Source organism: Staurois parvus, unplaced genomic scaffold, assembly GCF_062004578.1.
Source record: "Staurois parvus isolate SC_StPar_1 unplaced genomic scaffold, SC_StPar_1.0 ptg000132l, whole genome shotgun sequence".
Lineage (NCBI taxonomy): Eukaryota > Metazoa > Chordata > Amphibia > Anura > Ranidae > Staurois > Staurois parvus.
In genome coordinates, this window is record NW_028317928.1 from 8,372,523 (window position 1) to 8,397,635 (window position 25,113).

General features: G+C 46.1%; 1 protein-coding gene across 2 annotated transcripts; it reads left to right on the forward strand.

The window, feature by feature from the left end:
• The first annotated feature begins 2,821 nt into the window (after positions 1–2,821).
• LOC149466298 (uncharacterized) lies at positions 2,822–16,743 on the forward strand. Of its 2 annotated transcripts, none has more exons than XM_089672935.1 (7): positions 2,822–3,325; positions 4,836–4,913; positions 5,023–5,178; positions 6,681–6,785; positions 11,915–12,012; positions 13,658–13,763; positions 15,446–16,743. In XM_089672935.1, the coding sequence occupies exons 2-7, from the start codon at positions 4,883–4,885 to the stop codon at positions 16,660–16,662; spliced, it is 1,713 nt and encodes a 570-aa protein (XP_089529061.1). In that variant the 5' UTR covers positions 2,822–3,325; positions 4,836–4,882; the 3' UTR covers positions 16,663–16,743. The 2 variants fall into 2 exon arrangements, with proteins under 2 accessions (XP_089529061.1, XP_089529060.1); XM_089672934.1 differs by having other exon boundaries at positions 2,831–3,325; positions 15,443–16,743.
• The last annotated feature ends 8,370 nt before the right edge of the window (positions 16,744–25,113 follow it).

The following is a 25,113-nucleotide window of genomic DNA, read 5'->3' on the forward strand; positions in this document are numbered from 1 at the left end:
AAGTCGGAATTGCACCGATATGACCACTTTAATTGCGGACAATCAGATTCGATTTGCATCTCGCATGGCATGGCAAATCGCATGGCAAGTCGCACCCGGTGTGATCGGGGTGTAATACTCCCCTATTCCACCGCCAGTCTCTGCTGTCGTGAAGAAAAAAAAAAAGCTGTCTGCAAAATCATCCAAATCTCTTAATTTGTCAGATTCTTGATTACCGGCTGAACTCTATGGTTCCTCCCGGATCTCCCAAAATCCTGTGACAACTGCAAACACAGACTTCTTTGGAAAAGTCAGCAATGAGGACCGCCCCCATGGAATCCTCCCGGATCCCTCAAAATCCTGTGACACCTGCAAACACAGACTTCTTTGGAAAAGTCAGCAATGAGGACAGCCCAGATGGAATCCTCCCAGATCCCCCAAAATCCTGTGACACCTGCAAACACCGACTTTTTTCTAGAAAAGTCAGCAATGAGGACCGCCCCCATGGAATCTCACAGAGCGCCTCAAAATTATTATTACTACACAGGATTTATAAGGCACTCTGACGTGTGCATTTACGTTCCTACCTGTGTATATGTGGGGGTGGGGCCTCAAAAATATTTTTGGGGGGGGAATATGTCATGTGTTTGGGTGTACCTTTATTTTTTTTGCAATTAAAACTTTTTTTAACTTTTTTATTTTTCATCACCTAGGAGGCACAAAGTCCCCTATGTGATGATTTCCCATATTGAAGAAAAATATATTTGAAATATATTTTAAAAATATTCTTCCCAAATATATCGACATATATTTGAAATGCTACAATTTTGGCCGTATTCAATATAATATAAAATATAATTTATATATATATATATATATATATACTGCATGTTGAAATGCGTTTTTATTACAAAATATCTGAAAAATATTTTTAAAAATACATTTCAAATATACTGTATGTCTTTAAAAATACAAATCTACATTTTTGGAATGTATTTACAGATATATGTAAAAATATATGTTAAAATGACTTTTTTATATGTTAAAAAAGATCTGAAGAATATATTTAAAAAATATATATATTTTTAAAATATATTTTTTAGATTTTTTTTTACATATAAAAAAGTAATTTTATAAATTTAATGAAATATATTTTGAAATATATTGAATATGGCCAAAATTGTAGTATTTAAAATATATGTCAATATATTTGGGAAGAATATTTTTAAAATATATTTCAAATATATTTTTCTTCCATGTGGATTAAGGTGACAGGTTCTCTTTAATGAGACACTCAGGGTCTAAAAGGCCCCAATGTCTCCTCTGAGCTCCACTGGATGTATTGTGTTTCAGATCTCATTGCAATATATTTCTTCTCGGCTGTGTTAGCTGAAAAAAGTGACGGGGTGACCTGGAAGTGACGTCATATACGTTCGTCTGCTCTCCTCTCTCTTCTCCACCCGCCGGCATACACCATGGCACTCCCTGGGCCTGCAGATGGGTAAGCGTGGTGCGGATACATGGTGGAAGCGCACGGTACCTAGGACTGTGGAAGCGATCGGCCAGCAGAGCAGCCACTTGCGCAGCTTCCACCATATATTTTGTATGGATGCAAGCAGGGGCCCAATTCATGGCGGAAGCGGGCGTGCGTGGGGGCTCCTGGCACCTACGGCTCTGGAAGCGATCGGCTGGTAGTGCAGCCACCCGTCTGCTTCAACCATACATTTTGTACGGATGCAAATTGCACCACAAATATCGGTACTCGGTATTGGGTAGGATTGCCATCTCATCCCTTTAAAACCGAACACATATTAATTACACATCCTCTCGCCCTCCAGAGGTTTTACCCCCCATTTTTTACCAGGCCATTTTTTGCGATTCGGCACTGCGTTAATTAAATTGATAATTGCGTGGTCATGCAACGCTGTACATAAATTAAATTTCCTTTTTTCCCCACAAATAGAGCTTTCTTTCGGTGGTATTTGATCGCCTGTGTGTTTTTTTTTTTGCGCTATAAACAAAAAAAGACCGGTAATTTTAATAAGAAAAATAAGAATTTTAATAAGAAAAAAAATAGTAATTTTGACTGTTTGCTATTAAACATGTCCTGTAAAAACATTAAAAAAAACTAATTTTGTCATAAATTTTGTCCAAAATGTATTCTGCTCCATTTCTTTGCTAAAAAAACTTCCAATACTTGTAAATTAACCCCTTGCCTGTCAGGCACTGTCACCCCCTTCCTGCCCGGGCTCATTTTCAGCTTTCAGCGCTGTTGCACGTTAAATCACGATTGCGCGGTCATGCAACACTGCACAGTGCCCTGATGATCAGTGCTGATTCCTTCGCTGACAATTGCTGGTTCTCAGCAGTACTTTATTCGCGCTGTGACAGCGTGAGGAAAGTGCAGCAGATAACCGGCAACTGTATTTATCCAGTGATCTGCTGTGTCATTGGACACAGCTGATCACATGGTAAAAGGCCGCCGTGATTGGCCGTTTACCGTATCCCGTGATCTGCTGTGTCCGTAGGTGTTCTGGAATGATGTCCATGGACGTCCACGTCCCATGATTATGGCTATAGCGTGGTTGGGAACCGGTTAATTGGATTATGTGAAGGTTATAGCGTCTACAAATGGCGGTATCTATGCTGGGATTTTTATATTTTTTTATACTAGTAATGGCGTCGATCAGCGACTTATAGCGGGACTGCGGTGGGCATTCTGACACTGGGGGGAACTAACTGCCACTGACATCCCCGTGACACTAATACAGTGATCGGTGCTAATAAAAATCACTGACACTGTACTAATGGCACTGGGCAGGAAGAGGTTAACATCGGGGGCTATCAAAGGGCAGGCAAGCGGTTAATCAGTCACAGAACCTGTGTAATTAATACGTATTCGCTTTTAAAGGGATGGGCTGGCAACCCGAGTACCTGAGTACTCGCCAATCAAAAAAGGGTATCGGTGCAGTCCCTATTATTATTACTCAAGCTCAAACCTGAGGCTGAAGTCTCCTACATAATATTCTACGCCAAATTCCGCTCTGTGGCTCCCGCACTTCCTGTTTGCGTTCCACAGCCGTCCGGCTTCTTCCTGGTTGCCTTAGTGACGCGACTAGAAGCCGGTGATAGAGAATGACTTTATTCCTGTGTAGAGCCAGAGACACCACTAGAGGGCGATCGTTTGCCGCATGAGAAGAGGAAGTGTTCTCGGTAAAGAGGGGCGGCAGCCTTTTTGTTGGAGACCAAAGGAAGAGGAAGCACTGAAAATTAGCTTTAAAAAAAAAAAAAAAAAAACTTCCTGTGAGGATGCGAGAGTGGAGCGTGAGTCCACGGCGAGGAGGAGGTAATAATATTAATATATTTGTAATATCAGAGAAGGGGGTCCCAACACTGTGTAGACTGGGTTGTGGGGGGGACCTCTGGCAAGTCCTCTGAGGTCGCTTTTAGACAATGCGTCGCTTTTTTTTGGCACCTTTGTCACGCAACGGCATAGGGCGGCCCATTCGCTTGAATGTGCTGCCCCACATGCGTCAAACGCGCCAAAGTAGCTCCTGTGCTTTTTTTTTATGGCACTGAGCCAAGTGCGATTTGCTGCATTTTTTTACATGTTTTCTCGCACAGCTGCTACCTGTGTTTGGGAGTTATCATGAAGAAATAATGACTGCACAAACGCAATGCACGTTTTGGCGCTTTTTTTTGTGCATTTTAGGAAATTTGGCAGGAAAGCGCATTTCTACCCAACGCTTAGGTGTTATTGCGGCCTGATGGGTAGAACATTAGATGGCGAGATCTGCTGCGGCGGGGAATGGTGTCACGGAGGACCATTTCTCCAGAAAGCCACAAACAGCGTGTTATAGAACAGTACCAGCGAAGGAGGCGTAGGATCGCTCGCGGCTCCTGAGGTCAGGAGGACGAATGGGGTCTCGTAGTAGGAAATCTCTGTGAGGTTCCTATATATCCCAGAGAGCAAAGAGCCGGACAAATACCAGAACTGCGACAATCCCAAACACCTGAAACATGACCACTTGCCACCCGTCGTGTTCAGACGCCGTCCAATCCGGATGAGGGTGGAGATGTTCTGGCAGGAAGAGGCGTTTGCTGCCCACAACGTCATAGATCATCTTCATCCTCTGTGGCCATTATCACACCTGCTTAGAACTACCCTATACCAACATCAATGGGGCCATCTCCCGATACAGGAGCCATTTAGAGGCCATCTCCCAATACAGGAGCAGTTTAGCATCCGTCTCCTGATGCAGGAGCCATTTAGAGGCCGTCTCCCGATGCAGGAGCTGTTTTAGAGGCCGTCTCCCGATGCAGGAGCTGTTTTAGAGGCCGTCTCCCGAAGCAGGAGCCGTTTTAGAGGCCGTCTCCCGAAGCAGGAGCCGTTTTAGAGGCCGTCTCCCGAAGCAGGAGCCGTTTTAGAGGCCGTCTCCCCATGCAGGAGCCGCTTAGGGGCCATCTCACGGTACAGGAGCCGTTTAGGGGCCATCTCCCGATACAGGAGCCGTTTAGGGGCAGCTTCCTGATACAGTAGCCATCTCCCCATACGGGAGCCGTTTAGGGTCCGTCTCCCCATACGGGAGCCGTTTAGGGTCCGTCTCCCGACACGGGAGCCGTGTAGGGTCCGTCTCCCGACACGGGAGCCGTGTAGGGTCCGTCTCCCGACACGGGAGCCGTGTAGGGTCCGTCTCCCGACACGGGAGCCGTGTAGGGTCCGTCTCCCGACATGGGAGCCGTGTAGGGTCCGTCTCCCGACACGGGAGCCGTGTAGGGTCCGTCTTCCGAAAATTGGAGTCGTTGAGATGCAGCCATGGTTGTCCGATTAATTGCAGTGATTATTCCAAATACAGATATACAGAGGAGACAAGAGTAGAAAGACACAAGGATCTGTTCAAGGATGGAGGACCGGCTGCCCCTCCCATCACCGGGTAAGAGGAGACTTTCATGTCTTGTATTGAGGATCCACCTAGATACAAACATCCTCTGATATAAAGACATAGAAACAATGTATTCAGTCAGTGTGTGTGTTTCCTACAGATGGATCCAGTAATGAGAACCCACCAGAGAGATGTCCCCGTCCTCTGTATTCAATTGGAGGCTTGTTTGTTGTTAAAGTTGAAGATGAAGATGATTCGTATCTGATGGGTGATGAGTCATCTAAAGAGGATGAAGTTCCTCCAGAGATCAGCCCAGGTGAGTAAGAATCACTAAATCTTTTAGCCTTGATAAATGCTTAAGGGTTCCCGCTCCGGTTGTCAAGGTCTGATGAGTTGGATTCTCTGACTAGCGAGGGTGCAGGCTGAGGAAAGCTCCATCCAGGCCCAAAGCAGAAATAGGAAGAGGTAGCCCGGGTGCCACACAACCTCACCTGTCCCGAGTGGTTTGCAAGTAAAAGCAGCTTCACCAAGACCACGCCTCCAACATGTTTCACCCCGCCCTTGGGGCTTAGTCATGGGCCAAGGGGAGCAGGGCGAAACATGTTGGGGATGTGTCTTGGATGAATCCAGCTGAGGCTGCTTTTACCTGCTAACTACTCAGACTGGGTAAGGTGTGCAGTGGCTGGAATATCTCTTCCTATCTCTGCACTAAATCCTTGAGGCTTGGAAAAAAACTGATTGATTCAGACCTGCCTTTGTATAGAATGACCCATGAAGCTATAAGCTATATATGTGATTTTGCATTTCCATGTAGAGGGGCGTGCGCAAGCGAGCCCTAGCCGCGCCATTCGCAGCCTTGGCTGTCAATCACCGGGTTCCAGCCGGTGATCCGACGGGGGAACAGAACTGTATGTAAACAATACAGATCTCTCCCGTCAGCTCCTGCACACTGCTTTGTATGGCTCTGCATAGCAGAGCCATATAAAGCAGTGTGCTTACAGTGGAAAGTACACAGTTAACCCTTTCATCGCCCCACGTTAACCCCTTCCTGCCCACTGCCATTAGTACAGTGTCAGTGTTTTTTTATTAGCACTGGTCACTGTATTAGCATCACTGGGGATGTCAGTGACACCAAATCAGTTCCCCCCAGTGCCAGAATGCCCGCCGCAGTCCTGCTATAAGTCGCTGATTGCTGCCATTGCTAAAAAAAAGAGAGGAAAGAAAAATTCCAGTATCTATACCACCATTTGTAAACGCTTTAACTTTAAAGCAAACCAATTAATTTACATAATTTACATTTACATAATTACACAGACATGGAGCAGAATACATTTTGGCCTAAATTTATCACAAAATTTGATTAATTTTTTTTTTACTGGATATGTTTTATAGCAAAAAGTCAAAAATATAGTTTTTTTCTCAAAATTGTCTCTTTTTTTTTGTTTACAGCAGAAAAAATAAAAACCGCACAGGCGATCAAATACAACCGAAAGAAAGCTCTATTTGTGGAGGAAAAAAAAGGATGTCATTTAATTTGGGTGCAGCTTTGCATGACTGCACAATTGTCAGTTGAACTAACGCAGCGCCGTATTGCAAAAAATGGCCTGGTCAGGAAGGGGGGGAAATCCTCTGGAGGGCCAGGGGTAAAAAAGAAAGGGGGTGGTGTTGTGCTTAGGAAAAAAAATGACAGACATGGCATACTTGCCTGTTCTGTGCAGCCTCCTCTTGTCGCATCCCCCAGTTTCCCCCCCTCACACACTCTCTGGGGTCTCTCATACATCTCAGTACAGGGGGCTTCACTCTCATCTTTATTCACAGATCCCGGAGATACCAGAGCCACTCAGACAAATGCCAGAGCTGCGGAGGAGGAAGAAGGATATGTAAGGATTAAAGAGGAGGAAGTTCCTGTAGAGATCGGCACGGGTGAGTGATTAACCCTACACACGGGAAAGATACACAGATGATCCTTCTACATTTCATTGATTGGATGGTTCTGTACAGTTCCTCTTCTTCTTCGCCTTTGCAGAGTGTAAGAAGAACATAACAAATTGTAGCTAAAGTGCACACGGGATCAGGTTAGCAGCACCTACAATTTCCTATAAATACAAACAATAAAATCACTGTAACAGCCCGGTCACACTGGAAGTCACACGATTTCAAAGTCAGTTGTCATTCCAACTTGAGGTGCGACTTGCGAGACATCTGCCCAGATGTCTATGCAAGTCGCACCTGAAGTAGTGCATGCAACTACTTTAGAAATAGGTGTGGCTCCGACCAAGTCGGAATCGCACCAATATGACCTGTCCAGGGATCCAGCAGTGTCCTCACCCCAAGCTGATTTTTCAATCAGCTGCCGGGTGCTGGCGCCGCCATCTTGACTAAGGGAAGTGCACGGCGCTTTGTGAATAGGCTGCAGTCCTCTGGGACTTTGGAAGCGTCTCAGAGGGCTGCAGGGGGTGACGCATTTCCAGCTCAGTTCGCCGCGGTGAACTCAGCCATAAGTGGGAGCGGGTACCTGTCAAAACCAGGTACCTGTAACCCCCCCCCCCCCCAAAAAAAGGTGGTAGCGGAGGGGAGGCAGAAAAGTGGAGCTTCCACTTCTGGGTTGACTTCTGACATTTCTCCTATTTAAGGCCCCTGTTCTGCTTTAACACCCCAGTCACACCGATCCAACTTTGAAATCGTGCGACTTCCAGTGAAGTCTCACGATTTCAAAGTAGGAAGTCATTCCGACTTGAGGTACGACTTGCAAGACACAAATGTCTATGCAAGTCGCCCCTGAAGTAATGCATTTGCTACTTTAGAAATCGGTGCGGCTCCGACCAAGTCGGAATCGCACCAATGTGACCTTTTTATTGCGGACAATAGAGTGCGACTTGCCATGTGATTTGCAAGTCGTATGGCAAGTCGCACTCGGTGTGACCGGGGACTTTTTATGGTACTCAATGTATATAGACTAACATATCCTGTTTAAAAACTTTATTGTTCGTTGTACATCCTACGTAAAGACATATATTGAAACCTATAAAATATCCATCATCGATGCATCAATATCAAAATAATGGTCTTGCCCATGCGACAGCTACAAGCACTCATTTATAGGTCAAACCGAGGCACAACTGCCCTTCACGTGTCTATTAAACCAAGAAGTATCAAGGCAGGGCTTGTATAGTCTCAATGCGTTTCACAGATCACATGCCCACTTCCTCAGGAGGTAAGTTGCGGTGATATCCTACAATAACAACGTTCTCATCTATACAGTATCATTTTTTGAAGTCCATAATATTAGTACATTGTACATGGTGTGCCAATACAGCTCATTTGTAAGTCAATTGAAAAAAACGTTTAGCTTTGTCCAACCAGCAGAGGCAATCCAGCACCAATGTGTTCAGAGCCGCAACAGCACAACAGAAGCTGGTCTCCATCCTTACACTACAACAAATATCAAAAGTAGTTCCAGTAAGTTTTACATTCCTCTAAGCAGAACCAGTGGATTGGCCATCCGCAACCTATGACAATTCCCTAGAGTGTGCCCCTTCCATACATCCGAATCGTTTCATTATGTTCCTCCCCCCCCCTTCACTTTCCAACCTAAGATGGACAGACCATCCCATGGGCTTTCATCTACATCACAGGTCAGTGTTATGGGAAAAACCATTGATAGGAGGTGCTATTCCTCCCACTGACACCACGGACTGTGCGCGATTCCTCCCACTGACACCACGGACTGTGCCCTATTCCTCCCACTGACACCACGGACTGTGCCCTATTCCTCCCACTGACACCACGGACTGTGCCCTATTCCTCCCACTGACACCACGGACTGTGCCCTATTCCTCCCACTGACACCACGGACTGTGCCCTATTCCTCCCACTGACACCACGGACTGTGCCCTATTCCTCCCACTGACACCACGGACTGTGCCCTATTCCTCCCACTGACACCACGGACTGTGCCCTATTCCTCCCACTGACACCACGGACTGTGCCCTATTCCTCCCACTGACACCACGGACTGTGCCCTATTCCTCCCACTGACACCACGGACTGTGCCCTATTCCTCCCACTGACACCACGGACTGTGCCCTATTCCTCCCACTGACACCACGGACTGTGCCCTATTCCTCCCACTGACACCACGGACTGTGCCCTATTCCTCCCACTGACACCACGGACTGTGCCCTATTCCTCCCACTGACACCACGGACTGTGCCCTATTCCTCCCACTGACACCACGGACTGTGCCCTATTCCTCCCACTGACACCACGGACTGTGCCCTATTCCTCCCACTGACACCACGGACTGTGCCCTATTCCTCCCACTGACACCACGGACTGTGCCCTATTCCTCCCACTGACACCACGGACTGTGCCCTATTCCTCCCACTGACACCACGGACTGTGCCCTATTCCTCCCACTGACACCACGGACTGTGCCCTATTCCTCCCACTGACACCACGGACTGTGCCCTATTCCTCCCACTGACACCACGGACTGTGCCCTATTCCTCCCACTGACACCACGGACTGTGCCCTATTCCTCCCACTGACACCACGGACTGTGCCCTATTCCTCCCACTGACACCACGGACTGGGCCCTATTCCTCCCACTGACACCACGGACTGGGCCCTATTCCTCCCACTGACACCACGGACTGGGCCCTATTCCTCCCACTGACACCACGGACTGGGCCCTATTCCTCCCACTGACACCACGGACTGGGCCCTATTCCTCCCACTGACACCACGGACTGGGCCCTATTCCTCCCACTGACACCACGGACTGGGCCCTATTCCTCCCACTGACACCACGGACTGGGCCCTATTCCTCCCACTGACACCACGGACTGGGCCCTATTCCTCCCACTGACACCACGGACTGGGCCCTATTCCTCCCACTGACACCACGGACTGGGCCCTATTCCTCCCACTGACACCACGGACTGGGCCCTATTCCTCCCACTGACACCACGGACTGGGCCCTATTCCTCCCACTGACACTGGGGCACTAGTCCGCCAACTAAAACCAGTGATGGGCACTAGTCCGGCAACTAATAGCAGTGATGGGCACTAGTCCGGCAACTAATAGCAGTGATGGGCACTAGTCCGGCAACTAATAGCAGTGATGGGCACTAGTCCGGCAACTAATACCAGTGATGGGGCACTAGTCCGGCAACTAATACCAGTGATGGGGCACTAGTCCGGCAACTAATACCAGTGATGGGGCACTAGTCCGGCAACTAATACCAGTGATGGGGCACTAGTCCGGCAACTAATACCAGTGATGGGGCACTGGTCCTCCGACTAATACCAGTGATGGGGCACTAGTTTGCCAGCTAATACCTGTGAGGAGGTACTGGTCCTCCAACTGATACCAGTGATGGGGCACTAGTCCTCTTTCTACTGACCACCAAGTCCGAGACATTCTGAGCACTCAGAATCTGGTGCAGCTGTGCATGGTAGCCAATCAACTTCTATTTTCAGCTTGTTCAATTAAGCTTTTGGTTTCTATGCAGAGCTGCACCATATATTGTACCATGCAGTTTTAGCAAATAGCCACCACTCTCTTCTCCCACTGACACTGGCCCTTTGTTTTAAAAAGTTTGGAGTTGCCTAGTTTAGTATAAAATTCCCAGTATTGAACTAGGGTATGCTTGGCCATACTTTTATAACTCTCAATACATATGGAGTAAAGCAAGATATACACTATATTGCCAAAAGTATTGGTCGGCCGGCCTTTCCACACACATGACCTTTAATGGCCTCCCAGTCTTAGTCTATAGGGTTCAATATTTAGTTGGCCCGCTCTTTGCAGCTTCAACTTTTCTGCGAAGGCCGTCCACAAGGTTTAGGGGGGTGTCTATGGGAAGGTTTGACCATTCTTCCAGAAGCACATTTGTCAGGTCAGGCCCTGATGTCAGGGGAAGAGGCCTGGCTGGCAGTCTCCGCTCTAATTCATCCCAAAGGTGTTCTATGAGGTTGAGGTCAGGACTCTGTGCAGGCCAGTCAAGTTCCTCCACCCCAAACTGGCTCCTCCATGTCTTTATGGACCTTTCTTTGTGTACTGGTGCTCAGTCATGTTGGAACAGGAAGGGGCCATCCCCAAACTCTTCCCACAAAGTTGGGTGCATGAAATTGTCCAAAATGTCTTGGTATGTTGACGCCTTAAGAGTTCCCTACAATGGAACTAGGGGGCCAAGTACAACCCCTGAAAAATAACCCCACACCATAATCCCCCCTCCACCAAACTTTATACTTGGCACAATGCAGTCAGGCAAGTACTGTTCTCCTGGAAACAGCCAAACCCAGACACATCCATTGGATTGCCAGACAGAGAAGCATGATTAGTCACTTCACAGAACACGTCTCCTCTGCTGTAGAGTCCAGTGGCCGCATGCTTTACAACACGGAATTCAACGCTTTGCATTGCACTTGGTGATGGAAGGCTTGGATGCAGCTGCTCGGCCATGGAAACCCATTCCATGAAGCTCTCTACGCACTGTTGTTGTGTTAATTGACTCACAGACAGTTGGCAACTTCTGCGCACTGCATGCGCTGACCCTGCTCTGTCATGTGACGTGGCCTACCACATGGCGGCTGAGTTGCTGTTGTTCCCAGTTGCTTCCACTTTGTTATAATCCCACTAACAGTGGAGCGTGGAATATTTAGTAGCCAGGAAATGTCACGGATGGACTTATTGCACAGGTGACAACCTATCACGGGACCACGCTTGGAGTCACTGAGCTCCTGAGAGTGACCCATTCTTTCACAAATGTTTGTAGAAGCAGTCTGCATGCCTAGGGGATGACTGTATACACCTGTGGCCATGGAGGGGATTGGAACACCTGAATCACATTATTTGGAGGGCGGGCCCAATATTTTTGGCATTATAGTGTACTTTTAATAGGATGTACAATAAATACTACCGTTTTTCACAGGATATATTAGTCACTATATTTTGAGTACCATGCAAAGTCCCTTTACAGTGAACAGTTGTCCTGGATGGACAACGCGACGTTCTCCTTTAACAGCTCTGTGTATATTTCCTACAGGGGCACCAAGTCATGGAAATGTAGAAGATGGATGTCTCGGTCCTGTGTATTTTTCGGGTTCTGAAGACGAAGACCATTGGATCCCACCGGATGATCAAGTAGGTGCTTTGCCTGGACGTGAGCTTACTTGCTAAAAAAAAAAACGAATTAAAAATTTTTGGTTTTCTTCCAGGTTTGGGGCATGCATGCACGCAACATGAGTTTGGCACCAGATTTCAGCCAATGATTTTCAGCTAAAACTTGCTGATCGGCTATGTCCAATCACACATAGAGTTCTGTGCTTACAAACACACAGAACTCTGTACATAGGAACAGCAATCTGGCTGTTTCTTCTCCCTGAAAAACAGGGAGAAAACACAGCCAGATTAAATTGGAGTTCCAGCTGGAAAAAAAAAAGTCAGCAGCTACAAAAACTGTAGCTGCTGACTTTTAAAATACAGCCACTTACCTGTCCCTCGGTCCAGCAGTGTCTTCACCATCGCTGGTTTCACCGGCTGTCTTCTCTCCCTGGCGCCGGCATCTTTAGTGTGGGCACTCGGCTGTCACAGCTTGCGGCTTCACAGCCAGGTGCCCAGTGCGCATGCGTGAGAAGCGCTGCGCTTTGTGAATGGCCCTGTAGTCTTCTGGGGCCTGTCATGTGGGAGGGAGGGGAGGAGGACAACTTCCGCTTCCGATCGCCTAGGTCAGTGGTGGGCAACCTTTTTTTTCAACTGAGCCAAATCTCGCCAAAACCACGATTGAAATTTATTTTGAGAGCCACATTTTTAAAACTGAAAATACATCCCCCATATAGTAATTCATCCCCCATAGTAATTCATCCCCCCTATAGTAATTCATCCCCCATATAGTAATACATCCCCCATAGTAATACATCCCCCATATAGTAATTCATCCCCCATATAGTAATTCATCCCCCATATAGTAATTCATCCCCCATATAGTAATTCATGCCCCATATAGTAATTCATCCCCCATATAGTAATTCATCCCACATAGTAATTAATCCCCCATATAGTAATTCATCCCCCATATAGTAATTCATCCCCCATAGTAATTCATCCCCCATATAGTAATTCATCCCCCATATAGTAATTCAGCCCCCATAGTAATTCATCCCCCATATAGTAATTCATCCCCCATATAGTAATTCATCCCCCATAGTAATTCATCCCTCCCATAGTAATTCATCCCCCATATAGTAATTCATCCCCCATATAGTAATTCATCCCCCATATAGTAATTCATCCCCCATAGTAATTCATCCCCCATAGTAATTCACCCCCCCTATAGTAATTCACCCCCCCCTAATAAAGGCTGTAAAAACAATCAGTTCTCCTTCTCTCTGGCTGCATTCCTGCAGCCATTGAGAAATACTGTGAGAGCTGTGATTAGTCACAGCTTGTCACATGGTACAAGGCTGTTGTGAATGGCCCTGTACCATGTGATCTCTGTGGTCATTCACAGATTTCACACATAGTAAGCAATCATGTCAGAAGTGACATCTTGTTTACTACTATTGATGTGATCACTGATTTGCCAATCAGTGATCACATGATCGGGACCTCACACAGAGGTCCCATACAGCGATCGGTGTTCAAATCAATCTATTTCGTCATTGAGGACTGCTGTCCATTTCTCATTCATTGTGATCAATGATAATTTAGCTTTGACCTTTTTGACTTTTTGCTTTCTGCACAAACTAAACCTTCAGCTCAAGCTTTTGTGTCATTTTGTGTTCCTCAGGATGACAGTATGATTAAAGTTGAAGTTAAGGAGGAAGCAGAAGAGCCGTATTTGATAGACGATGAGCTGTTCAAGGAGGATGGAATCCCTCCAGAGATCAGTACAGGTGAGTAATAAACATCAAATCCAGAGTTAGTTTTTTTTTTTTTTTTTTTTTTTAAAAACAAAGTATTACTAAACCCACAACAGTACAATCAGTCTGTATATGCAGTAAAGCATGCTTGTTATACTCACTGTGGAACCTAAGGGGTTAATCCTCTGCATTGTGTAAAAAGTCTGTTTGATCCTGTCTTCTCTGCCCCTCCTCTTGTTCAAATGTCCACGTCTTATCTCCTGATAAGACATGCTGAACCCGTAGCCACGTGCACATGCTCAGTTTGGTGTGTATTGCTAGAGTGGTTTGTTTGTTTTTTTCTTGGGAAGGTGCATGTGATGAGCACAGGGCCAATCAGCGCTGTCCAGAGAGAGGGTCAGGGGTTTTACATCCTCCTAGAGCAGAAAGAAATTTCCTCCTACAAGCTTTAACCAGTGCTCTGCTGGACACTGATAGAAGTCTCAAGACTGCTATATACTGCTGATGAGAAAAGGGATTTAACAGTTTATATTTACTAAAATATTTGCAGTTCCATGTTCTGTGTACTGTGGGAGACTGGATATAGTGAATGCAGGGTCCGGGGTGAGCGGATATAGTGAATGCAGGGTCTGGGGAGAGCGGATATAGTGAATGCAGGGTCCGGGGAGAGCTGATATAGTGAATGCGGGGTCCTGGGAGAGCGGTTATAGTGAATTCGGGGTCCGGGGAGAGCGGTTATAGTGAATTCGGGGTCCGGGGAGAGCGGATATAGTGAATTCGGGGTCCAGGGAGAGAGGATATAGTGAATGCAGGGTCCAGGGAGAGCGGATATAGTGAATGCAGGGTCCGGGGAGAGCGGATATAGTGAATGCGGGGTCCGGGGAGAGCGGATATAGTGAATGCGAGGTCCGGGGAGAGTATATATAGTGAATGCAGGGTCCGGAGAGAGTGGATATAGTGAATGCAGGGTCCGGAGAGAGCGGATATAGTGAATGCAGGGTCCGGAGAGAGCGGATATAGTGAATGCAGGGTCCGGAGAGAGCGGATATAGTGAATGCAGGGTCCGGAGAGAGCGGATATAGTGAATGCAGGGTCCATTGAGGTGGCTACGGATGTCAATCACTGGGTCCCAGCCGGAGATTCCCCGTCGGCACCCAGCGATCATTGGGGAAAGCTGACAGGGGAGAGACCTGTGTGTAAACAACACAGATCTCTCTCCTGCCAGAAAGGACATGCTGCTTTGTATCTCTCTGCACAGCATATCTGCCTAGTAAAACACACACAGCACACAGTTGACCCTTTGATCATCCTAGGTTTTATCCCCTTCCTGCCCACTGACAGCGCAGTGACAGTGCTTTTTATTAGCACTGATCACTGTATTAGTGTCACTGGGTGTCAGTGACAGTTCGCACTTCAGTTAGTGTCAGATTGCCCGCCGCGCTATCACAGTCCTGCTATAAGTCACTGATCACCGCCATTACTAGTATTATAAAAAAAAAAAAATATCCAGTATATATACCATTGTAGACACTAAAATTTCCATGCAAACCAAGCTCTATTTGTCTGAAAAAAAAATTATATAAATTTCATTTGTGTTGCATGCAACTCTCAGTTAAAGTAGCGCATATAGCAAAAGGCTTGGTCATGAAGGGGGGGTGGGGTAAACCTTTCGGAGGGCAAGTGGTTAATATATTGCTATATTTTTCTTACAGCAGATAGTGGGGATGGAGCCTTTTCTTGTTCGGAGTGCGGAGAATGTTTTTTACAGAGAGCCAAACTCATCTCCCACCAGAGGAATCATGATGGCAAGAAGCCATATTCATGCTTTGAATGCGGGAAACTGTTTTCTCAGAAGCAGCAGCTGACTAGACACCAGAAATCTCACTCCACCAAGCAGTCATTTATATGTTCGGAATGTGGAAAATCTTTCACTGAAAAATGGATACTGACCCAGCATCAGAGCGTTCACACAGGGGTGAAGCCGTACTCGTGTTTGGAGTGCGGGAAATGTTTTTCTTTTAGTTCGTCTCTTATTAAGCATAAGAGAGTTCACACAGGGGAGAAGCCATTTTCGTGTCTTGAGTGTGGGAGGAGCTTTTCCCACAAACAGCATCTTGTTGGACATCAGATGACCCACACGGGGGAGAAGCCGTATTCATGTTCCGAGTGCGGGAAGTGTTTCTCCAATAAGCAAAACCTTATGGGACATCAGATGACTCACACAGGGGAGAGGCCGTTCTCTTGTTCAGTGTGCGGGAAACGTTTTTCCCATAAGTCTGCTCTTACCACTCACGAAAAAGTTCACACGGGGGCCAAGCCGTATTCCTGCTCCGAATGCGGCAAATGCTTCTCTTTTAATTCCTCACTCTTTAAGCACAAGAAAACTCACACGGGGGAGAAGCCGTTTTCCTGTGCAGAGTGCGGCAGACAGTTTTCCCACAGGCCAAACCTGATTGCGCATCAGATGACTCACGCGGCCGAAAAGCCATACTCCTGCTTGGAATGCGGGAAGCGGTTTTCCCATAAATCAACACTCAGCAGCCATGAGAATGTTCACAAGGGGGTGAAGCATTATTCGTGTTCGGAGTGCGGGAGGTGTTTTTCACACAAGTCATCCCTCGATGCGCATGAAAAGGTCCACACGGGTGAGAAGCCATATTCATGCACGGATTGTGATAAAAGTTTTTCCCTGAAATCATCTTTTTTGACACATAAGAAAGTTCACACAGGGGAGAAGCCGTATTCATGCGCAGAATGCGGGAAATGTTTTTCCATTAAATCAAATCTGATCAGACATCAGAAAGTCCACACAGGCGAGAAGACATATGTATGTTCGGAGTGTGGGAAAGGGTTCGCAAAGAAATCGTCCTTTTACACCCACCTTGGTTCCCATAAGAGACAAGAGCTTCCTACATCAGAAGATAGAAGCTGAGTTATGAGAGACACACTTGTATGTAAAGTGGAGAAAAAAGGTCAAGACAAGAAAAAAAAAAATAAAGTTTTTTTAATTGAATTTTAATGGGTTTTTTTTTTTTTTTTTCAAATGAATATTCAACTTTTAAAGGAAATGTTGTGGCTCAAAAAGAAGGAATGCACCGATATCGTTGGCGATACTGAGTATTTTCGAATACTCATACTTGGGAAAATGCTTCCGATACCGGAAACCGGTACTTTACAGTATGATTTGCATCAATACAAATTGCACCGCAAAGATTACCATGAACTTGAACAGGAATGGGATCCCATGCTGAACGGAGAGTGGGCGTGCGGGGATATATACTAGGGAGGCAGATGCTCCATATTCTCAGCGGTAGGAATTTGAAATCCCTGCCATTTTTCTCTTCTCTCCTTGAAGGAATGTCAGTTCGGGCTAGAGGGTTTTTGATTGGTCAGCACCGTCACATGGTCGCTGCTGACCAATCAAATGCCATCTAGCCTGTACTGTCATGTGACGGTGCTGACCAGCCAAAAGCCTTCTAGCCTGAACTGCCAACTCTGCAAGGAAAGGAGAGAAAGCCACTTCACAGGTCTGAGGATTTGAAATCACTGCTGTTTTCTCTCCTCGAAGGAATGACAGTTCGGCTAGAGGGCTTTTGATTGGTCAGCACCGTCACATGGTCGGTGCTGACCAGTCAGATTCCATCTAGCCTGTACTGTCATCGCTGCAAGGATAGGAGGGAAAGCCGCAGGGATTTCAAAACCCCAGACCTGTGAAGCGGCTTTCTCTCCTTTCCTTGCAGGGATGACAGTATGGACTAGACGGTATCTGATTGGTCAGCACTGTCCATGTGACGGTGCTGACCAGTCAAAAGCCCTCTAGCCTGTACTGTCATTGCTGCAAGGAAAGGAGAGAGCCTCAGGGACGGTTGCAGACTATCCAAAAGCCTTCTAGCCCGAACTGCCATCCCTGCAAAGAAAGGAGAGAAAGCCGTTTCACGGGTCTGAGGATTTGAAATCCCAGCGGCTTTCTTTCCTCTCCTTGCAGGGATGACAGTTCGGGCTAGAGGGCTTTTGATTGGTCAACACCATCACATGGACGGTACTGACCAGATGCAGTCTAGTTCATACTGTCATCCCTGCAAGGAAAGGAGAGAAATTGGCAGGGATTTCAAATCCTCAGACCTGTGAAGCGGTTTTCCTTGCAGGGGTGACAGTGTGGGCTAGACGGCATCTGATTGGTCAGCACTGTCCATGTGACAGTACTGACCAATCAGAAGCCCTGTAGCCTGAACTGTCATCCCTGCAAGGAGAGGAGAGAAAACAGCAGGGATTTGAAATCTGCTGAGAATATGGAGCATCTACTTCCATGGTATACATCCCCACACGCCCACTCTCCACTGCGGAAAACCTCCCTGCACCGCTCCTGTGTGAACTATGACAGCCTGGGTTCACACAGGAGCAGTGGGGGAAACTGCATTCAATTTGGACAGGAATAGCATTCCTGTTCAAATCGCATGCTATACTTCGGGGTGCAATTTGCATCCATACAAAATATCGGCGAAAGTATTGGCGCTCGTTCTCTCCGATTAAAAAAAAAAAAAAAAAAAGGGGTATCAGTGCCTTCCTATCAAAAACTATAGTCATCAGACCCAGGCAGGTCACAACATCTTTAGAAGAAAGCTAGCTATGGCCGCCCCATGTTTGTCCCATGACAAGGTTGTAAAAGTGTGGTGATGGGCGGCAGGGGGAGGGGAAGAAGTCTGCTCTATGGGCTAGCATACTCGATCGAACTACAAATCTAACACAAGGCCTCGGTCTATTCTCAGAGAGTTCCCATCAGGTGGGTCTCAGCAAATTGTATCCATGCTTGCCAAGTTGGGGAAGTTTTGTCCAGAGGTCATCCAAAAGTTAACCACCGTCCTCTATTCCAGGGGTCTCCAAACTTTCTAAACAAAGCGCCAGTTTACTGTCCTTCAGTCTTTAGGGGGCCCAAGCTATGGCCAACAGAAATACAAAATGTCCCAGCATCATTGGGAGTAAACAATCCCTTATTGTGTGACAGTGGGGAGGTACTGTACCCCTTCATTGGTGTCATTGGGAGGTACTGTGCCCCTTCATTGGTGTCATTGGGAGGTACTGTGCCCCTTCATTGGTGTCATTGGGAGGTACTGTGCCCCTTCATTGGTGTCATTGGGAGGTACTGTGCCCCTTCATTGGTGTCATTGGGAGGTACTGTGCCCCTTCATTGGTGTCATTGGGAGGTATTGTGCCCCTTCATTGGGAGGTATTGTGCCCCTTCATTGGGAGGTATTGTGCCCCTTCTTTGATGTCATTAGGAGGTATTGTGCCCCTTCATTGCTGTCTTTGGGAGGTATTGTGCCCTTCATTGCTGTCTTTGGGAGGTATTGTGCCCCCTCATTGGTGTCATGGGGAGGTATTGTGACCTGTCATTGGGAGGTATTGTGCACCTTCATTGCTGTCATTGGGAGGTATTGTGCCCCTTCATTACTGCAATTGGGCCCCATTGTTGGTGTCATTGGGGGAGTTATGCCCCATTATTTATCTCATTGGTAGGAATTTGCCCATCATTGGTGTCATTAGGAGGAATTATGCCTTTCATTGGGGGTCAGTTAATTAACCACTTGCCTACCAGGCACTTATACCCCCTTATTTACCAGGCCAATTTTCAGCTTTCAGCGCTGCCACACTCTGATTGACAATTGCGCGGTCATGCAACATTGTACCCATATGAAATTTTGATCATTTTTTTCTCACAAATAGAGCTTGGTGGTATTTAATCGCCGCTGGGCGCTTTACTTTTTGCGCTATAAATAAAAAAAAGTGCAAAAAATTTGAAAAAAAAAAAATTCTTTGTTTCTATTATAAATTTTTTCAAACAGGTATTTTTTCTCCTTCACTGATGTGCGTTGATGAGGCAGCACTGATGGGCACTGATAGGCGGCACTGATGGGCACTGATAGGCAGCACTAATGAGGTGGCACGGATAGGCGGCACTGATAGACAGCACTAATGAGGTGTCACAGATAGGCGGCACTAATATGCAGCACTGATAGGCGGCACTGATAGGTGACACTGATGATGGTCACTGACTGGCAGCACTGGTGGGTGGCACTGGTGGGCAGCACTGGTGGGTGGGCACAGGTGGGTGGCACTGGTGGACACAGGTGGGTGGCACTGGTGGACACAGGTGGGTGGGCACAGGTGGGTGGCACTGCTGGGCACAGGTAGGTGGCACTTCTGGGCACAGGTGTGTGACACTGCAGAGTGGCACAGGTGGGTGCACTGCTGGGCACAGGTGGGTGAACTGCTGGGCACAGGTGGGTGATCTGCTGGGCACAGGTGGGCGGAGCTAGTGGGCGCACTGCTGGGCACAGGTGGGCGAAACTTGCGGGTGGCACTGCTGGGCACCGATCATCAGGGCACTGATGATCAGTGCCCTGATGATCGGTGCTAATCCCCGCTCTGACAACTGCCGGTTCTCGGCAGTACTTTCCTCACGATCTGACAGCGTGAGGAAAGTGCAGCTGAGTACCGGAACTTGCATTTCCCTCTGATCAGCGTGTCATTGGACACCGCTGATCACGTGGTAAAAGGCCGCTGTAATTGGCCTTTTACCACATCACGTGTTCAGCTGTGTCCGTAGGACACAGCGATCACGGAGATTGCCGGGTGCGCGCCCCCTGGGGCGCGCAGGAGAGCGCGTTCTGGGAGGACGTCATATGACGTCCACTCAGAACTGGCCGGCCGCAGTGAAGCCGTCATTCGGCTATCTGCGGTCGGCTACTAGTTAAATAGTGTCCCAAGGTCCAGATAAAAGCAAGCAAAGGGCCACAGCTTGGAGACTACTGTTCTATTCCATTCATGTGACCTCTAAACTCCAAAGGTGATGGAAACAGGCTGAGATAGAGAGAACTCTACTTTTGCTTCCACCCCACCCCACCAAGGTTAGTCATGACCGCCGATTGCTCAATTCTGGATCTGCTCTGAGAAGAAAGCAGTGACCGTCAGTAACCGATCTCCGCTCTGCCCCCTCCAGCAGCCACTGCGGCAGAACCGGCTGTCTACACATCTCAGCCGCACACTGAGAAAGCGGAGCGAGCTGTCAATCAGACAGCCATGTGGATCCCAACAATATTGTCGAGATGCTTCATGAGCCTGGAGCAGCTCTGCTCTGTCAGCTGATAGTGGGCAGTAGCTCTGCTCCCCCACCCAGCCAACTGACTGGACAATCTTCTAGAGGGCAGCTAGAGGGCGACTATCTGCTGTGCAAGAAAGTCAATGAAGCCATTTTGTTGTGGACAACATAGCAACTCTGCTGCCCTATTAAGGTGAAAGTGAAACTAAACCCTTCTCTCCTTTACAGATAAGGAAGCTGCCATCTTAGCCTCTCTTTGATCTGCAGTGACCATGGTGCTGGACATGTGATTCATTAGGACACCAGACATTTGATGTCTTGACGGTTCAGTTGAGAACAAAAGCAACTGTGATAGTTAGGGCTGATTTTCACATTATACCGCATTGTAAAACGCCTGTCACTACAAGGACACACAGGATACAACTGTCTCCTATGTGACCCATTCACACTGAAACACAGCGTATGGCAACGTACGGCAGCCCGGCACAGCGAATTGTTCTTCCGTACATTGCCATGAATGAAATGTACCTTTTTTACACTTCAAATAAAATGTATACAAGAAAAAAAAAAACCACGGAGCTGTGTGATGCGTTGAATCGTGTACCACACTGCCCCATACCGCAGCTGAGAACAGAGTAAAGCTCCCTCTCTTTTTCATGACATTCCTTGAATATATAATGTGAATTGGTGAAGCGCTACCCCAACACTACACTACCCCCTCATTGTCTTATCCCAAAAATGGATGAAATAAACCAATAAATGATGTACAATAAATGCGTAAAATAGAATAGAATGCATATAAAAACAGTTTGAATCATCCAAAATGACTCATACAAAACTTATAAGTGACTAATGAATGCCAGTTCAGTGAATACAACAAGCCATTCATAAAGTGAGCTGATCTGCTAAGTGATCCATAGTGGAACAAAAATTGAATAGATAATGAAACACCAGTGAAAGAAAAAGTCCTGATGGGACTTCAATATTTATGAACTATAATAAACATAAAAGTTGAATCCCTAAATGTGGGATCAATACTCACACTAAAAGTAATGGTGACTACAAAGGCTGTAAATTAGCCAAAATTAGTGAAAAATAGTGAATCCCTGAATATGGGATCAAATATATCACATAATTGTGACAATAGCAGTGATAATAATAATCAACATAAAAAGTGAATCCCTGAATGCGGGATCATTAAATACATTAATATTAATAGTGACCATAAATTAGCCAAAAAAACTAGTAAAAAAAAAATCTGTGAATCCCTGAATGTGGGATTAAATATATCATACTAAAGTGACAAGGGCAGTGATTATAAGACCAAAAAAAAAAAAATAACATTAATAAATAAAATAAAACATAAATATGTGGTATCACAACAAAATGTGATATACAAAAACCACTGTTCCAGTGTCACATAAAAATTGTCCAGAAAAATAAATGGTGCGTCGAAAAGCACCAAATAATACGACTCAGAAGGTGCAGGTGATATAGTTATATTCACATAACAACCAGAAGGAAATAATCCATAAATGGCTGAATTGCCCCTCACCTCCTTGAAGCGACCCAAAGGACCAAAACGCCTGTTAGAAAACAAGAATGACCATCCACGGCCTGGTCCACCCTTCTCGGATAGTATCCATCCGTAACAGTGGTATCCCCTTCACAGGTTAGTAAACGAAGCAGCAGGATCCCCCTCAGGGATGTTATGGTACTGTATAATACAGCCAGCTCACATCAAAAGGTCACGATAGAAAAGAAAGATCTCCCATAGTGTAAAACTCTTCAGTATTAATTAAAACATGTATCGCCAAATGCCCAATCACTTTTTCAAAGCAGAAAACAAGCTGAGAAAAACCTCATGCTATGGGTGTACTTGCATGGGCATTTTTGGGTGTAGCAAGATGGCGTCCATGCTGGAAATATGTCACCACGTTCCTATGCGTTATGTCCTGTTAACACGTGACTTCCTCAGGGAAGACTTCCTCAGTCATATATTTAACCACCTCCCGTCTGGCCGTTATATATAAATGGCCGGACGGTGGCAGTGCAGGGTCGGGTGGCCGTTTATAAACAGCTTTTCCAGCCCCCTGCTTGTGCTCGGTCCCTGGGAGCGTGCAGCACCGCGATCCGGTGCCCGCTGTGTCCTCCGGACATAGTGAAACACTGTTCGTTGGACAGGACCTCCGTGCGAGGTCCCGATCTTGTGATCACTGATAGATCACATGCAGAGTAGTAAGAAAGATGTCACTTAGTCATAGTTCTCAATGGCTGCAGGAATGCAGCTAGAGAGAAGAAGAAATTATTGTTTTACAGCCTTTATGGGTGTAAAAGCAATTTGTGTAAAAAAAAAAAAATCTTCATCACCCCCCACAAGTAGTACAGTGTCACCATGGTGACACTGTACTGCTAGGGTGACAGTATGTAAATAAATAAATAATAATATAAAAAAAATTAAAAAACAAATGTAAAAATTTTTTTTAAAAATTTTAATTTTTGGTTATAAACTAATTTGGGTTTTTTTTTTTTTTACTAAAAATATAATGGAATACATTTTGACCAAGATTTATGATGAAATAATATTTATTTGCAAAATTTTATAAGAAAAACACTTTTTTTTTAATTTACATAGCAAAAAAAAATAAAAATCCCAGTGGTGAATAAATACCACCAAAATAAAGCTTTATCTGTCTCAAAAAAATGCTAAAAAATTCATATGGGTACAGTGTTGCATGACCGCGCAATTGCCATGTGTGATAGCGCTGAAAGATAAAAATGGCCCTGGACAGGAAGGGGCTGAAAGTGTCCGGACAGGAAGTGGTTAATCCCACATTCAGGGATTCACTGATTTTTTTTCACTATATTTTTTTGGCTAATTTATGGTCACTATTAATATTAATGTATTTATTGATCCCGCATTCAGGGATTCACTTTTTATGTTGATTATTATTATCACTGCACTTGTCACAATTATGTGATATATTTGATCCCATATTCAGGAATTCACTATTTTTCACAAATTTTGGCTAATTTACAGCCTTTGTAGTCACCTTTACTTTTAGTGTGAGTATTGATCCCACATTTAGGGATTCAACTTTTATGTTTATTATAGTTCATAAATATTGAAGTCCCATCAGGACTTTTTCTTTCACTGGCGTTTCATTATCTATTCAATTTTTGTTCCACTATGGATCACTTAGCGGATCAGCTCACTTTATGAACTGTGAAAGAATGGTTTGTTGTATTCACTGAACTGCACTGGTGGCATTCATTAGTCACTTAGAAGTTTTGTATGAGTCATTGTGGATGGTTCAAACTGTTTTTATGTACATTCTATTCTATTTTACGTATTTATTGTACATCATTTATTGGTTTATTTCATCCATTTTTGGGATTAGACAGTGAGGGAGTAGTGTAGTGTTGGGGTAGCGCTGCACCAATTCACGTTATATTTTGCACATTGTCTATTTGGTATATGGTTGGGTGTCAGCAGCCTCCTCCCCATAATTGTTATTAGTCCATTTTTTGAATAGGGCAGGAGGTTCCTATCGTTTATTCCTTGAATATAATTGTTTTGGGAAACACTTAAAGTGACGCTAAATGATATCCTTTAGTCCAGAGGTCTCCAAACTGTGGCCCCTTGCTTGCTTTTATCCAGCCCTTGGGGAACTCCCCCACCCCCCCCCCGTTGTAGTTTATACAAGATACACTTCCTCTCACTGACACCAACCATGGGGTACTATTCCTCCCACTGACACCAACCGTGGGGCTCTATTCCTCCCACTGACACCAATGATGGGGCACTATTACTCCCACTGACACCAACAACGGGGCACTATTCCTCTCACCGACACCAATGATGGGACACAATTCCCCTCACTGACACCAACAGGGGCGGACTGACAACTCATGGGGCCCCCGGGCAATAGGGGATCATGGGGCCCCTGTGTCCTTGCCCAAACTCAAAAAAGCCTATGAAAAAGGTACCAAGGGCATCTCATGGGGCCCCCTACTGACCCCAGGCCCTCGGGCAGTGCCCTAGTTTCCAAATGGTCAGTCCGCCCCTTGACACCAATGATGGGGCACTATTCCTCTCACTGACACCAATGATGGGGCACTATTCCTCCTACAGATACCAACGATGGGACATTATTCCTCCCACTGACACCAATGATGGGGCACTATTCCTCCTACTGATACCAATGATGGGGCATTATTCCTCCCACTGACACCAAACAGGGCACTATGACTCCCACTGACACCAACGATGGGGCACTATTCCTC

Coding starts and splice junctions, on each gene's coding strand:
- LOC149466298 (XM_089672934.1), top strand. CDS start 4,883: ATGGAGGACCGGCTGCCCCTCCCATCACCGG. Junction 5,179..6,680: donor TCCTCCAGAGATCAGCCCAG/GTGAGTAAGAAT, acceptor CTTTATTCACAG/ATCCCGGAGATACCAGAGCC. Junction 12,013..13,657: donor GGATCCCACCGGATGATCAA/GTAGGTGCTTTG, acceptor TGTGTTCCTCAG/GATGACAGTATGATTAAAGT.